The sequence below is a fragment of the Vollenhovia emeryi genome, unplaced genomic scaffold (assembly GCF_000949405.1).
Source record: "Vollenhovia emeryi isolate VEMERY1.0 unplaced genomic scaffold, V.emery_V1.0 DF939317.1, whole genome shotgun sequence".
Taxonomy (NCBI): Eukaryota; Metazoa; Arthropoda; class Insecta; order Hymenoptera; family Formicidae; genus Vollenhovia; species Vollenhovia emeryi.
This window is the reverse complement of record NW_011967049.1, coordinates 132566-146475: the sequence shown is the minus strand read 5'-3', so window position 1 is coordinate 146475 and position 13910 is coordinate 132566. Positions and strand designations below refer to the sequence as shown.

The 13910-nt window shown below is 38.9% G+C and overlaps 2 protein-coding genes across 8 annotated transcripts in view; one reads left to right on the top strand and one right to left on the bottom strand.

Moving 5' to 3' along the window:
* Positions 1–528: 528 nt before the first annotated feature.
* LOC105558721 (pre-mRNA-splicing factor ISY1 homolog) lies at positions 529–2875 on the top strand. 5 transcript variants are annotated; one of them, XM_012006566.1, is made up of 5 exons: positions 529–724; positions 1114–1217; positions 1297–1319; positions 1446–1764; positions 2264–2875. In XM_012006566.1, exons 2-5 carry the CDS (start codon positions 1215–1217, stop codon positions 2630–2632), a joined length of 714 nt encoding a protein of 237 aa, XP_011861956.1. In that variant the 5' UTR covers positions 529–724; positions 1114–1214; the 3' UTR covers positions 2633–2875. The 5 variants fall into 5 exon arrangements, with proteins under 5 accessions (XP_011861956.1, XP_011861951.1, XP_011861955.1 ...); XM_012006561.1 differs by lacking the exon at positions 529–724 and adding an exon at positions 736–834; XM_012006565.1 differs by lacking the exon at positions 529–724 and adding an exon at positions 739–829.
* A 90-nt stretch (positions 2876–2965) lies between these two features.
* Positions 2966–13910, bottom strand: part of LOC105558720 (synaptotagmin-14) — a 13564-nt gene continuing 2619 nt past the window's right edge. Inside the window, exons 2-8 of one of the 3 annotated variants that reach the window (XM_012006559.1) lie at positions 12381–12569; positions 11982–12116; positions 11180–11238; positions 10885–11064; positions 10019–10342; positions 9566–9913; positions 2966–9389 (exon numbers count right to left, since the gene is read on the bottom strand). In XM_012006559.1, coding sequence (XP_011861949.1) covers positions 9177–9389; positions 9566–9913; positions 10019–10342; positions 10885–11064; positions 11180–11238; positions 11982–12116; positions 12381–12569 — 1448 coding nt within the window. In that variant the 3' untranslated portion in view covers positions 2966–9176. Of the gene's footprint in view, positions 9390–9565; positions 9920–10018; positions 10343–10884; positions 11065–11179; positions 11239–11981; positions 12117–12380; positions 12570–13910 lie in introns of all 3 variants that reach the window. The other 2 variants (XM_012006558.1, XM_012006560.1) reach the window with 2 other exon arrangements.

Here is a 13910-nt window from a genome sequence, read left to right as displayed (position 1 = left end):
GCCTGATATTTCAATCATCTGCAACTGTTTTTTTAATTATCGTCAATCATTTTCTTTACCAAAAAATTGTATTATTCCTTCCGACTTTTTAGATTATACATATGTAAGTTATGAATCTCACTTCAAAAGCAATCTTGAGCAGCTTTTATTCTCTATGAAAGAAATGTATTAGCCATACGCACAGATGGTTGCAGTTACATTGCAGAAACGTTGCAATCTTGCAGATTGCAATAGCTCGCAATAGCTTGCTATGCATCGAAAAAGGCCCGGATGTATATGTAATTAGTAAATTCTCTGCTTATGTACAACGACAAATTATTCCGAAAATATTGCGCCGCAACATTGCTATAATGTTGCACTGCAGTCTCTCTGAGGGCGGACATTTCAACGTTGCTGCAATCCTCCAGAAACGTTGCTGCAATATTGCAATCTTGCAATGTAACATTTCTGCAACCTTTCTGTATGGATAATTCTCTTATTTCTTTCTTTTGTCCCCTCTGTCGTTCTGCATGCATTAAAAAAAAGTAAGTACATATAATAACAATAGCCATAAATTATTAAAGTTTGTTTCCTTTTCATTTGTCTCTAGTTTATATTGAGATTTAAAATCTCTTGCGTATGCACACATTGCTATATTTAGTCCGGACTCGCACCAAAGGGCAAAATTTGTCGGTAAAGTCGGATATATTTATTCCAGACTCGCACCTAGGGGCAAAGTCTGTCGGTAAGGGACGAAGTGTGTACTCGACTTGGGCCTTTTGGTTGGCGATCTGTCTATTTGTTAATCTGTTGTGCTGTGCGTGGTGCACGCCGCGTGTAACATAACCTCGTAAGGTATCCGTAGATAACAATTGACAACCTGAAATTTGCGAAAGCACAACCGGTTTTGATAATTAATGTTATTATGATACATACACAATTATATTGCAAAATGAAATATGTTTTTCTACGCGATTGTTCGTTTTGTTAAAAACCAACACCGTAAGATTTCAAAACTGTTTACTTTGAGACGTAAAGTCGTAAATTTTTTATCCCGCTACAAATAATTTCACGTTTAAGATTAAGGTACGATATTGGTTTATTAACGCTGCATTTTGTTTTTACTTGATGCAGTACTATTGTAAATCGATCGATCTGGAAGTGATCTTGGTGGCGGTGATATCTACGGATAATTAATCTACACAAGACAGTTCGCATAAAAGCACGAGTCATAGATGGTAAATATCTATATTATTTTATTACTTATTTTACTAGACCTTTTATCCTGTTAACAAACGCTTCGTTCTTTTTTTCTAGGCACGAAATGCAGAGAAGGCTATGTAAGTGCGATTTTTAACGCCGTCTGTTTCGTGAACTTGTATATTTGCCGTGACGAGTTTTAATCTGATTATTAATATATTCAATCAATATTGACGTCAGTAATTAATATACATAATACTATTCAGGACAACGCTTGCTCGTTGGAGAGCAGCGCAAAACAACGAAGGGACACGGAAGGAACAGGAGCGGAGGCCGTACTTGGCTTCCGAGTGTAGAGACTTGCGTAAGGCGGAGAAGTGGCGGATGCAGATAATTCGGGAAATTGCGAAGAAGGTTGCCCAGATTCAAAATGCCGGGCTCGGCGAGTTCCGCATTCGTGACTTGAACGACGAGATTAATAAGCTCCTTAGAGAGAAGCGACACTGGGAGGCGCAGATAAAAGAGCTCGGCGGACCCGATTACTCAAGAGTCGGGCCTCGCATGTTAGACCACGAGGGGCGCGAGGTGAAGTTGTGGGCGATATTTAATTAATTTTTAAGATTGTAGAGTGAGGCTCCAATAAAACAATATTAATGTTAGTCTTCTGATTGAGTCGATGTTAAGGTGTTAAATATTTGAAGACGATAGGGGCAATGTGAGCAGTCACGGATCTTCCGTGAATAAAAAATTATACATTATTAGGGAATTTCCAAATGACTCGTCGCGTTTTTAGCATATGTTAATCTTTATTTATAACGAAAACCAAATATTAGGACTGAAGAGGCTCGCATGCGCTGACCGAAACGTTTCCACGTAACAAATTGTTATCGAATATCATGTAAACTACATATATTATAATTTTTTATTCACGGAAGATCCGTGACGGCTCACATTGCCCCTATTGTCTTCAAATATTTAACACCTTAACATCGACTCAATCAGAAGACTTAACATTAATATTAATTGATTCTTTCGTATCTATGAAAGGTCAGAGAGATTTATCGAGCGTTCGATCGAATTACAGGTGCCCGGTAATCGCGGTTACAAATATTTCGGCGCGGCCAAGGAGCTACCGGGTGTCAGAGAGTTGTTCGAGCAGGAACCACCGCCGCCTCCTCGAAAGACTCGCGCGGAACTGATGAAGGACATCGACGCGGACTATTACGGCTACATGGACGACGACGACGGTATTCTGATACCGTTGGAGCAGAAAGCCGAGCAGGAGGCGAGAGAAAAGTGCATCGAGGAGTGGGTGTCCCGCAAGAAGGAATCGGAGGACGAGGTCGAGGTCGAGACAACGGCACAAAAGTTGATTCCGTCGCAGCAAGACATTCAAGAGGCGCTGCTGGTCAGAAAGAAGAAGGAGCTGCTGGAAAAGTATGGGCTGGATTGAGGCCCAGGATCGGCGTTGCATTCGGGATACAGACACTGAAATGTCGATATTGCGATATTAACTATTGATAAATTTATTGTTAGTTTAATTATATATTAGAATACATTTTTATAAAACGCGATGAATATAATAATTATTATTAATTTATAAGCACGTAATAACATTGATTAAGATAATTAGTTTGTGCAGTAGACATTCAAACTTGAATGCTTATCAAGAGAAACGGGTGCCGTAGATGAAAAATATAGGTAAAAATCCGAGGATAGTCTGTTTATAATCTTCGCGATATCCGATACCACGCCTCGTTATTTTGTCGTCGTCTTCTGCAACGGGGGACCAGGCGGGACGCCTGTTCCGTAATAAAATAGAATAACAGAGTAGACACGGTGTACGTTATCATATTGTTTCTGTAAGAAAATCTAGATATCGCATGCTCTCTCGTTTTCGCAAATGCGTTGGAATATTGCGAAGTGCATCCTTCAATTTGACCTTGGCTCTCTTATCCTCTCGATACGCTAAGTATCTATTAACGAATAATTCCTATCTAATCCTGCAGCATGATCACAAAACTCTAGAGCAGATCGAGGAAATAAGAAAAATTGTTTACTTCTATCACACAGAAGTTATGAAAGACGTAACTTCCTTAATCGTCCCCGGGACAACTTCGCCTCGGTCGAAAACGTTCTAAATCTAAAGAAATTAAAAAAATAAGATGACTGGCACAAAGCTTAACGACGTATCTAATAGGTTCGTTACAGCCGACTGTTTTTACCCGAATCGTAACTTCCGTTCATCTCTGAATGTCAAATACAAAGTGCAAAATAACTTCTTAAAAAACAAAACCTATTTTTCGTGCGAATTTGTCCTTCTAGGAAAATTGGAAAACCATATCTCGGTGTGGTGAAAATGTAAAACAGGCTGGTCGCTCCCTACATATCCAGCGGCTTATATCACGCAAAGTGAAAAACGTGTGGTAAGATTAACGTTATCGTAATTACGTTTTACACTTGAAAGAGTAAAAGACCTAAAAGTTAAAAAACTACTCGCTAATTTAACATACGTCACTCGGGTGCTGACTCTCGAATTCTTAGAATCCCCTCTAATTTCCAGTTCGTGTTATAGAAAACGAATGATATAATCTTCAAATTGAGAGATTGATATATCGCTACGTCGTTAATTGATTTGAACGCTTCTCTCCTCTTTAGCATCGTGCTGTTTATAAACAGACTGTACATTATACGATAATATCGCTAGGACTCAGAAGTACTCTCTAACAATATCAGCTAATGACGCACGAAACAAATCGTGCTGTGTGTACTTATATATGATATTAACATATCGCTCACACGCACGCGCACACGCACACACATTTAACACTAAAATGGGGCTGCTTTAACCCATTCTACACTCATATAGCTGCTGTAGTACTGTACTTTAAACATCTGGTTAAGGAAACTTTCCCATATTTAGCCCGTTTTCCTTATGCTATAGAGAAAATATACGGGAATTTCTTCTTTTTTTCCGACAAATAATAGGTACTGCCAAAAATATTTACGTCCACTTAACACCGGTTGAAAGAGGTCCAAAACTTTGGGAGTACAATACTCGTAAAAGAGTCAAAAACCAGCATAGGTTGAAAAATTAACTTTAAATGATTACGAAATGACAACCTGCTCTTCTAGCAAGCCGCTATCAGAACGTGTCAGTAGGCTCTGCCAATAGAACACAAGCTTAACGTAGACACAATTAACAATATTCTGTCTAAAACACTGGCAATTAGTAACAAACTGCGATATGAATTTAATATTTTTATGTATAGAACGAATAGGAATTTGAAACATAGGAGCCATATAGTTCTGTACAAAAGTACAAGCAAATCTGTATTGCAAATGAAAGAGGTTGTTTCTGTCTCTGATATAATTAATTTTTCGCACTACGGTCATCATTTTTGTATTTCCCTCAATATCATATCTTGCAAGCTTGGAACTCTTTTATAATTTTCTGTATAAATCACTTCTGATCATATATCCAGATGCTCGTATCTTGATATTTTTTGCATACAGTTGTGATGTTGAAAATTGTTAAATTTACCTGAAAACAGGCAATTGAAATGAAAATTAACGCATCACTTATTTTGAGCTACTCCATAATCCATGTCAAGTGGATACCGAAATCAGACACGGAGACGTGTCTTGCATGTTTTCTCGTATGAAAAAAAAATCTATTTAAATAAATTAACGTACCTACAAACAAAAGGTAACTAATTGGGGTCTAAAACACTGCTACGTTTAGGATGCCCTAAATTCTCATTCTTAGAATGCTTTAAATTCTCGTTTGCAACGCACATCTAGCGCATATATTGTATGTAAAAAGAGAGCACGCGCTGTGCGATAAAAACAATTCTTCGTGTTCTAAAGGAGATTTCTGAGTCCCCGCAATTATTTTATTCTCCTAAATGACAAAATAGTTCGAGCATGGATCAATATGTAATCATGATGAAAATTTACTACTAGAGGCTTGAAAAAGTCAAGCGTTAAATGATTCACAGCATCTGTTTGTTCATTAATCAGTCGCGCTGGCTTTGTCCGCTGATCTAGGGGTCCCCTAATCGATCCTTTGGTCTAAGGCTACTTTCCACGTTATTACTATGCACTTCTATATTTTAATGACAGTATCAAACCTCGTAAGTCACTAATCACGCTTGCCAGACAATCGAGAAAGCTGGTATACACAGTTTTCATAACATAAGACGTAAAGAACTTGAAACAAAATTAAAATACGAAGTTAACGTGCTTCAATGAGCCAAATTCTATATTCGCGTGTTAATTACGTCATTTAAATGATTATGAATATAAAATGTTCGAAAAATTAGATATAGCTTATAAACATTCTTTAGTGAATAAAAAAGTCAAGTTTGCTGAAAGAAATGGCATTTTCAGTCGAAACATGTATAAGAAACAGAAGAGCATCAAATTGGTATGCGTAGTTTCCCAATATTTTGTACATCTTTTATATTAAATCAATTTCTCCCCCGTAATCTAACTTGGGCGTAAATTTATCGCGTCCTTAATCTTTATCCTCTACTTCTGCGTGTTCTCTAATATAGCTACTGACGGTGGAACCCCTTGCTCAAAAATTCTAATATTAATGCATAGATTATGCCACCATCCCTAGCGTACTTGTGATCGTGTGTATGTTTCTATTTCATCAGTTATAATATATCGACTCTACAATCACATTTGCGTTTACCAAGTGCGTTTTGCGAGTCATTGTGCGTCATTGAATTGTCAAACTGTTGGTCTCGTGTTCCATCTCGTGTTCCGAGAGGTCTCGCTGAACCGCCACCGCCGTCACGTCGCGGCGACAATTGCCGGCCCACGCATGTTATCAATCCATTCTCGAACCATCTCAAGACACCAATGCCCGTGTCCTAATCTTATCTCGCTATTACAATTTGTTGCTAATCCATCCAGATTCTCTCTTCTCAGGCACACCTGAAGGGAACGTGAGATACCAGTTGTAAAGTTTAAAGTTAACAAACCGAACTGAATGAATCAACGATAAAAACAACCACCGTCGCATATAAATAAAGTGCGTAGGTATACATTATTTTTATAAGCCCTTCGACGAGTATAAATTTTGCTAATGTCAGCTAATATTAAGTTTGCGAGGCCGTTTAACTTAATATTATTGCTAGCAACGTTAACTTATTAAGAATCTAGTGACAATAAATTATTTCTTGAAAGAATGCATGAAATCAACGACCAATCTTGGTGTTTAGATACCATGTATAATCCTTAAGTTATCAACTAACATTGGACTAAACTCATCATTGATACTTTTTTCGTTTGTTTTAGATTTAACTGTTACTAGGCATCTACGTTTCATTCATCATGCCCAAGTTACAATAACGCAGTTCAACAAAAATCAACTTTGTCAAATCCGAAAGCAGATATAATTATTTCTTATCATTTCTTTCTCCAATTACATTTAAAACAGACTTTGTTACGTCACAATTTTGAAATATTTCAATAAACTTTATTACGTTATACAATTACAGCATATAATAATTTAGAAATTTTTTTATTCATTCAAAATTAAGTATTGTTGAAACTTCCAATCCTTAAAAAAACTTATGAAGATTAAAGTAAGGTTTCTCCGATTAAATATTAGAATATCTATGATACTACAAGAAAATCATTCAATTTTATTAAATGTTATTCAAATGTTTATTAAAATTTAAGGATTTTTCGGATCACTCAATAAGCAGTTTGTCAGCAGATTTGAGCAAAATATTGCGGCGAATTGGTATCTCAATTTCATTAAACTTACATTCTGCCAGCAAAACCTGCTCAAATGAGATAAAAATTCTTCAACGCATCACATGCCATAATTGTAGGAGAACCACACGAAAAATTTTCTTTTTAACATTGATTTTAGTTTTTTTTAACCGACATGAAAAAGAAAAAGCAAGGAATGATTAATTCTTTTGTTCGAGTCCTTTCTTGTTGAACTGCGTAATAAGGCTAAGTATTAATGAGGAAAAATCGGATGGCTATATTCAGTGTTAAATGCATGCGAGAACACGGGCCCGATATTCGCCACATTGATTCACATGAACAAACCATAGACATGTACTTACATGTCTATAGAACAAACACAAGCAGATCGGATATCGGGATCGAATATACAATTATATACGATAAGATGGGTTAATATCGACACAATGATGCAATTGCAGTAATAATTTAAAAAAACAACAATATTATTGACACGTTATGTTGTTATGTATATTGCGACTGTAATGAGTAATACATTTGTTTAATACTACAATAAAATGCAAATTCAAATATTCCAATTCTTTGATGAAGAAAAAAATCAATTCTTTTCGACAATCTTAGCAATAATTGTAGATTTAACTGTAAATTATAGTAGAGCAATTATCAACTTTAAGCCAATTAAATAAACACGTGACTTTATCTCAGGCATATTTTATCTGAAGTTTAGTAGAAGGGGGGAAAAAAGTTGAAATATATTCAACTAGAAAACAAAAAATTCACGAATAATAAGAAGATAAAGTTCACCAAAGGCGTTTACTACCTTGATATTGTATTAATATATTTATTAGCTATACTCTATTCTATTGAATAGCTGTTGTAATTGAAGAGGCAAAAATCAAGACGTGTCTGAACAATTCTGTTCTTGCTCCACACAACTGACAGATACGACTGTACGATGGTAATTCATTGTGTCGATGTTATCCCAGCTCAGGGTGGACACACGAATCATTTTTCTAAATTCTCAACTGAATCTTCCAAACAAGAAATGTTTTCCTTCCAAGGAAACAACGGCGTTTCCAACATTAAAGTATTAGCTTCGCAGAAATTTCCTATTAAATCTCTGAAGATTTAAGTAACTTTTCTTAGGCTTCGATACAAATAGAAATCGAGCAAGAACTCGATTTTCAAGAACATTTTTACTAAATCACAGGAACTTTTGGCTCTTCCTGGAATGTTTTTTAACAATTATGGAAAAACTGTAATTTTTCTAGAGCATCTTCCCGATCCACGCGAGAATATCTTCCGGATTCTCAGAGCACTTTGAAAATGATTAGGGAAAACCTGGATCTTCTATCGCGTAACCACCCTGCATCTTAAAGCATTGTGAAGTCAAGAGATGTAACCATCTGGTTTCCGAAATGACGTCGTTCGGACGTTTGAATTCCGCTTACAGTTCACGACAATCCTTCATTTAGCGTGGCGCGCGGCATAAAAAGGGTGAAAGGCACAAAGTAAAAAATAAATGATTCAGATTGGCTCAGGCACATGTCGAGTCGGAGAGTATCGTACCATGCGACAGGACAGGTACGACGATTGGGCCGGAACGTCGATAAACGCCGGGACGATCGCGCGATCGCCGGGACCCTCAACATCGAAGACTAGCCACACTGCTCCCATCAGCGTATCAAAAAGGAAATGTACTTGGTACATTTAGACAAGAGTTTGTAACTCAGAGTTTACAGTATTCCAAACAGAGCATCCCGAACAAAACAACAGCCCAGAAAGTTTTTAAAGGGCTTAATTTGAAAGTCGATTGACAGTTAAGGGGGGACATCTTTCGAGATACTTAGAAATGCCATTTAGACATTGGTACTTGTCTAACAGAGCTCTGAAACATTAAGACATCCTTGGAACTTTATATTGTTACATCGTATTTTGTTTAACAGACATAGAAATCGGAACATCTTTTGCGAAGCCATTTGGACATTTGTATTGTTCGGGCTCTGACTTGGGATTGACAGACCGATTGGAATATTGACTTCCGTTCTTGAACCAGGCAGTACACAGTGTGTCTCCGTGAGATAAGGAGAAAAAATTGAAATCTCTCTCTCTCTCGAGATAAGCCTGCCGCAAGCAACTGTTCTTCTCCAGAACCGCCCGTCTCTGTCTCCCGTGTACTCTTCGGCGAGTACCGGCTAAGTTGTTTCGCGCTCGATTAGTCGCAACAAGAATGAATCCATGAGAGGCACTCACACGAAGACACCTCAAGGACGCAGTAGCGAATGCCAACGTTGTACTTGCAACGGTTGCCTCGCCGTTCGCATGTCGTTCCAATGCTGCAGTTCCTCGGATCCGGAGCTGTTCAGACCCAGAGAGAGCCAACCGATCATCTCCCGTCCCTTTCTGCCCATTCCGCCTCGTCGACGGTTGTACACAGAGAGGAAGAGTGTCACGTCTCCCAATTGGAACAATGCGATCTATATTCAGCAACGAAATGGCATGTATCACATTTTAAATAGAAACTTTCGTTAACCCTTCAACTGCGAGAAGCGTGTATACATCCGTGCCATCGAGTGGCAAAGTCATTTAATTTGTAACGCGCCGCAGTTGAAGGATCAAGAAACGAGGAGAGTCAGTGACTCGTAAAAGTTACCTGAAATATAAAAGTCTCCTTATAGAGAGGATTTGGTTGGGCACGTTTCAAGCCGGTCTTAGACCGACCCATTTCGTGATTGTTGCTATCAATAAGAGCCAATTTGACGTAAGTGTCGGGAGGTTTTGTATCGTTCCCGCCTCCGCCGCGAAAATGGGAACCCTTGATTATTTCAACTGATAAGCGACCCGTCGTGCCGTTGTACGCCAAACCGATTAGGATCTCGGCGACACTGCCCCCCTTCATGCTGCTGCCATAAGGTGGTATAGCCGGAGAGGCATACGACTGGACCGACTGTTGGGATCCCGTGGAATCGCTGCGAGTTAAACTGCTGGTGGTTCCCCAGTCCTGCGCCTGGAAAGTGTAATACAATCTCCATTCCACTGGCAACTACTCCGGCACAGATTATATTGATCAGCGATGATTAAATATAAAACTCGTCGAATAATTTACCGAGGAAGAAAGCGGTGGTTGGAGAGTTAACCAGAGGGTGGTTTCTAACTGGAGATTAATATGATCGAAGGACACTCTGGCTTCACCCAACAATCTTTCCCGACGCATCATTCGGCCGCCCCACAGATACACTCTGAGCCGTACTCCCATCGCGTTTACATCCTCCGGATTTACACGAGGCAGCAAGAAGCTCTCCATGTATTGCGGAGACGTCCCTTGCCGGACTCGGGTCTTGCGTCTCTGCTTTTTCGACGGTAGCAGGACTAATCGTACCTGACTGCCTCCAATCCCAGAGGGATAATTTCTCCCTTGTAATACGTGAACCTGTAACAAGAAAAATAACATCTCATTTGTCGATAGCCGTAATTACATAATCAGGGTTGGGAAGTAACTCGTTACTTGTAACGAAGTTACAGTTACTTTTTTTGGCTACTCCAACTTAACTTCGTTACTTTATATGTTTCTTAAACCTCCATAGATCGCATTAGGTCTTGTCTTTGCGCATAAACGCCTCTATCAACGCTTTACAATTCAAATGCAGATTCGATGTTTTTATTTTTATTCCAAGAAAGTAACTACAAAGTAACGATTCGTTACTTCTTGAGTAACTGCAACTATAAGTTACATTTTTAACGAAAAACTGCAACTGCAACTAGATACTTTTATAAACTAACTTTCCCAGCCCTGTAAATAATTAACTTGAAATAAATATAGGGATTTATCGCTTACAATACAAAATGAGAGTAACATTGAAAATAATATATTATATACAAATATTAAATATTCCCTCACGAGCATTTCACTGAAATAGATATTAAAAAATAATAAAAAATGGAATGGAACGATTAAATGACAATTATACGTACTGTCATCTCACGCATTGGGGCATCATATAGGAAAGCGACTTCCAAACTACCGATTTCCTCGGTAGCCACTGTGCCCATCGTTGTAATGACGTCATTGGTTGTCGAGTCATTTTGCTCAACTTGTATTTCCTGCTCTCTACTATCAAGTATAATGCTAGAAGCACCAACTTCCACCACGCACTAAAACAGACGAAATAGAATGTTGAACGCAAATCTCTTACGTACGTCCGAGAGTCGCAGGATTCTCTCTCTCGAGTTCCCTTAAAATCCCTCTCAAACGTGGTCAAGAAATCACCTGTTGTTGATCTGCTGGAGAGTGTTCCTCGGTGCAGCTGCTGGAGGTGGTCCCAGCATCTACAAAGAACGATTATAACAAATTCAAAAGGAATTATATTTAATAATTATTCATATATTTCTCTCATTTTCTCGTGTAAAGACGCGGGAGAAATGCACGCGCTCCCACATAGCACAGAAAGATTGCAGGAAGATTGCAGAAATGTTACATTGCAAGATTGTAATATTGCAGCAACGTTGCACAACATTACTGCAACGTTTCTGAAGGATTGCAGCAACGTTGAAATGTCCGCCCTCAGAGAGACTGCAGTGCAACATTATAGCAATGTTGCAGTGCAATATTTTTGGAATAATTTGTCGTTGTTGTACATAAGCAGAGAATTTACTAATTACATATACATCCGGGCCTTTTTCAAGGCATAGCAAGCTTTTGCTATCGAAAGTTTGCAATTTTATATCCCTGCAATGTCTCTGCAAGATTGAACTGTAATCTGCAAGATTGCAACGTTTCTATAATGCAACCATCTGTGCTGTACGCGCTGGTGTAAAATCAAATTTCGTGAAAATTAAAGAGTACAAAAATTCTACAGAAAGTAGAGTGTAAATAAATAATACTTTTCTGCATTATTGCTACACTGGCGTGAGGAGAATCGATACGCATATTATTATATTATTGCAGTGTATGGATTACAAGTGTAGGAAATGCAACACAAATGGAACACCTCCGCGCATTTGCATACGTATGGGCACTTTAATTTTAAATTCTAGTTGAATTTTAATCCCACTCTGTCGATGTTGCTCACCTACGATAGTCGGCCCGTCCTCCGCTTGGATAGTCAGCGTATCCGGCGGAGGATGCGAACGTAAGTTTAATCGTCGGAGAGCGTCTTCCTCTGAATCGGAGCTCGTTTCCGGATCCGAGTAGGAGAATGCTTTCCCTGTGGGGCAAAATCACGTCGATTATGAATTATTCGCACCGCGCGAAGAGTCGCGAATACATAAACTTATCAATCGGAAATCTGGCGTAACGGATTACAGATCGATCGATCGCGATTTACCTCGTAGACTCATTTGACAAACTTGAAAATTAACGCGGATCAGCGAGGGGCGAAGTTGAAATGAAATTCGAAAATTCCAAGCGCCAGGTATGCGAGGTAGGAAACGCAGGATGGAAATCGGGGATAGAGACCAAAGTCATATACCTATGTTTTTCGAGATTTGAGATGTGGAGCTGTTGGTGGACTCACAGAGGGGCACACAGACTCCGCCGAAGAGCGCGGTGGACGAAGGCGGCGTGAAGCACCACTTCCGGGACAGGTAAAGGAAGAGAGCCAGCAGGAGTACTACGAAGCCGGCAACGGCACCCAAAACTGCAGTAGCTTCCACAGGTACTGAAACAATCCCACCGGATTAACGTGACGCCAAGAGACCCATTGTCTTTGCGAAGCTTCTTCGAAAGACGCGCAAAATTTGTTTGGCGGTTTACTGTCTCGCGCTTTTTTCTCCCTCGCGAAATTATATTTGTTTCGTCGCATTACAGCACTTACATTCGTGGTTTTTTATTCCCTTCAATAACTATTGTTTCGCTTAAAACTTTTTACAAGTTTGAAGCGAATTATTAATTCCAGTAAAAGAAATGATTCGTCGATAGATGTCGAGTCGACATCGTCGAATCGACGTTTAGCACCGTAACGTGCTAATGAGACGACAATTTCTGATGTTCCATTAATGCGATCACGTTTACTCGCTCGGTCGTCCCAGCGTCATCGCTTTTTTCCTTCGCTCTCTCGCGATGACCGCTCTAAAAGCTGGAAAGAAACTATATAACTGTGTAACGACCGTTTGAATATACACTTAACGCGAAGCAATTATCAGCGTATATTAGAACGATGTACGTCTCATTTACTTTTGTGCGCAGAACACTGTCGTGCCATCGCATGCGCTGAGTTAATTAACTAATGTGTAATATCAAGATTAAAAGTTTGTTTCGTTGTGTACCGTAGGACGTACGCATACGCGCTAAATGCTTCCATTTATCATTATGCAATAATGATGCAATGATTGACGACAATGTGGTTCAGGCCAAATTTAACAAGCTATTTTGGACGGTGGAATATTTTAATTATCATCTAAGAGTCGGTGAATAGATTAGATTCTACATTTGCGGACGCGTTTCGGCACACGGTGCTTTCATCAGCGCTTTGATATCAATCATTATGCAATAATGCAATTGATATCAAAGTGATACTAAAAATTGGATTAATATCGAAAACCTTTAAGGCCGGTATTCATAGTCGATTCTTATTTTAGTATCATCTTAAGTGTTGTCTTAAGACGCTAATACGGCTCTGTGATTGGTTGAAAACACATTAAGAGTATACTTAAGATGATCTTAAATATAAGAACGGACTATGAATACCGGCCTAAAACCTTTGCTCGGCCGTACAGGCAGTATCGGTGGCGAGCGTGGCGTAGAGAAAAGTGCGCCGCTTAGGGCTAGTTTCACAAACATTGGTTAACTAGGGCTCAGTCGACTCCCTATCTCTTTCCATCTTATTATCTAAGAAGAGACAGAGAATCAAATAACCTTCGGTTAACTGCTGACTTTCTTTTCTTATCTTTGTTTCTCAGAAGATCAATTGTAAAAATCGAGGATTTTTCAGTTTCATTAATTGTCACCCTCTTGAACTTGGGCTTTTGCTCAATTATCACATTTATTATCTCAGTTACAG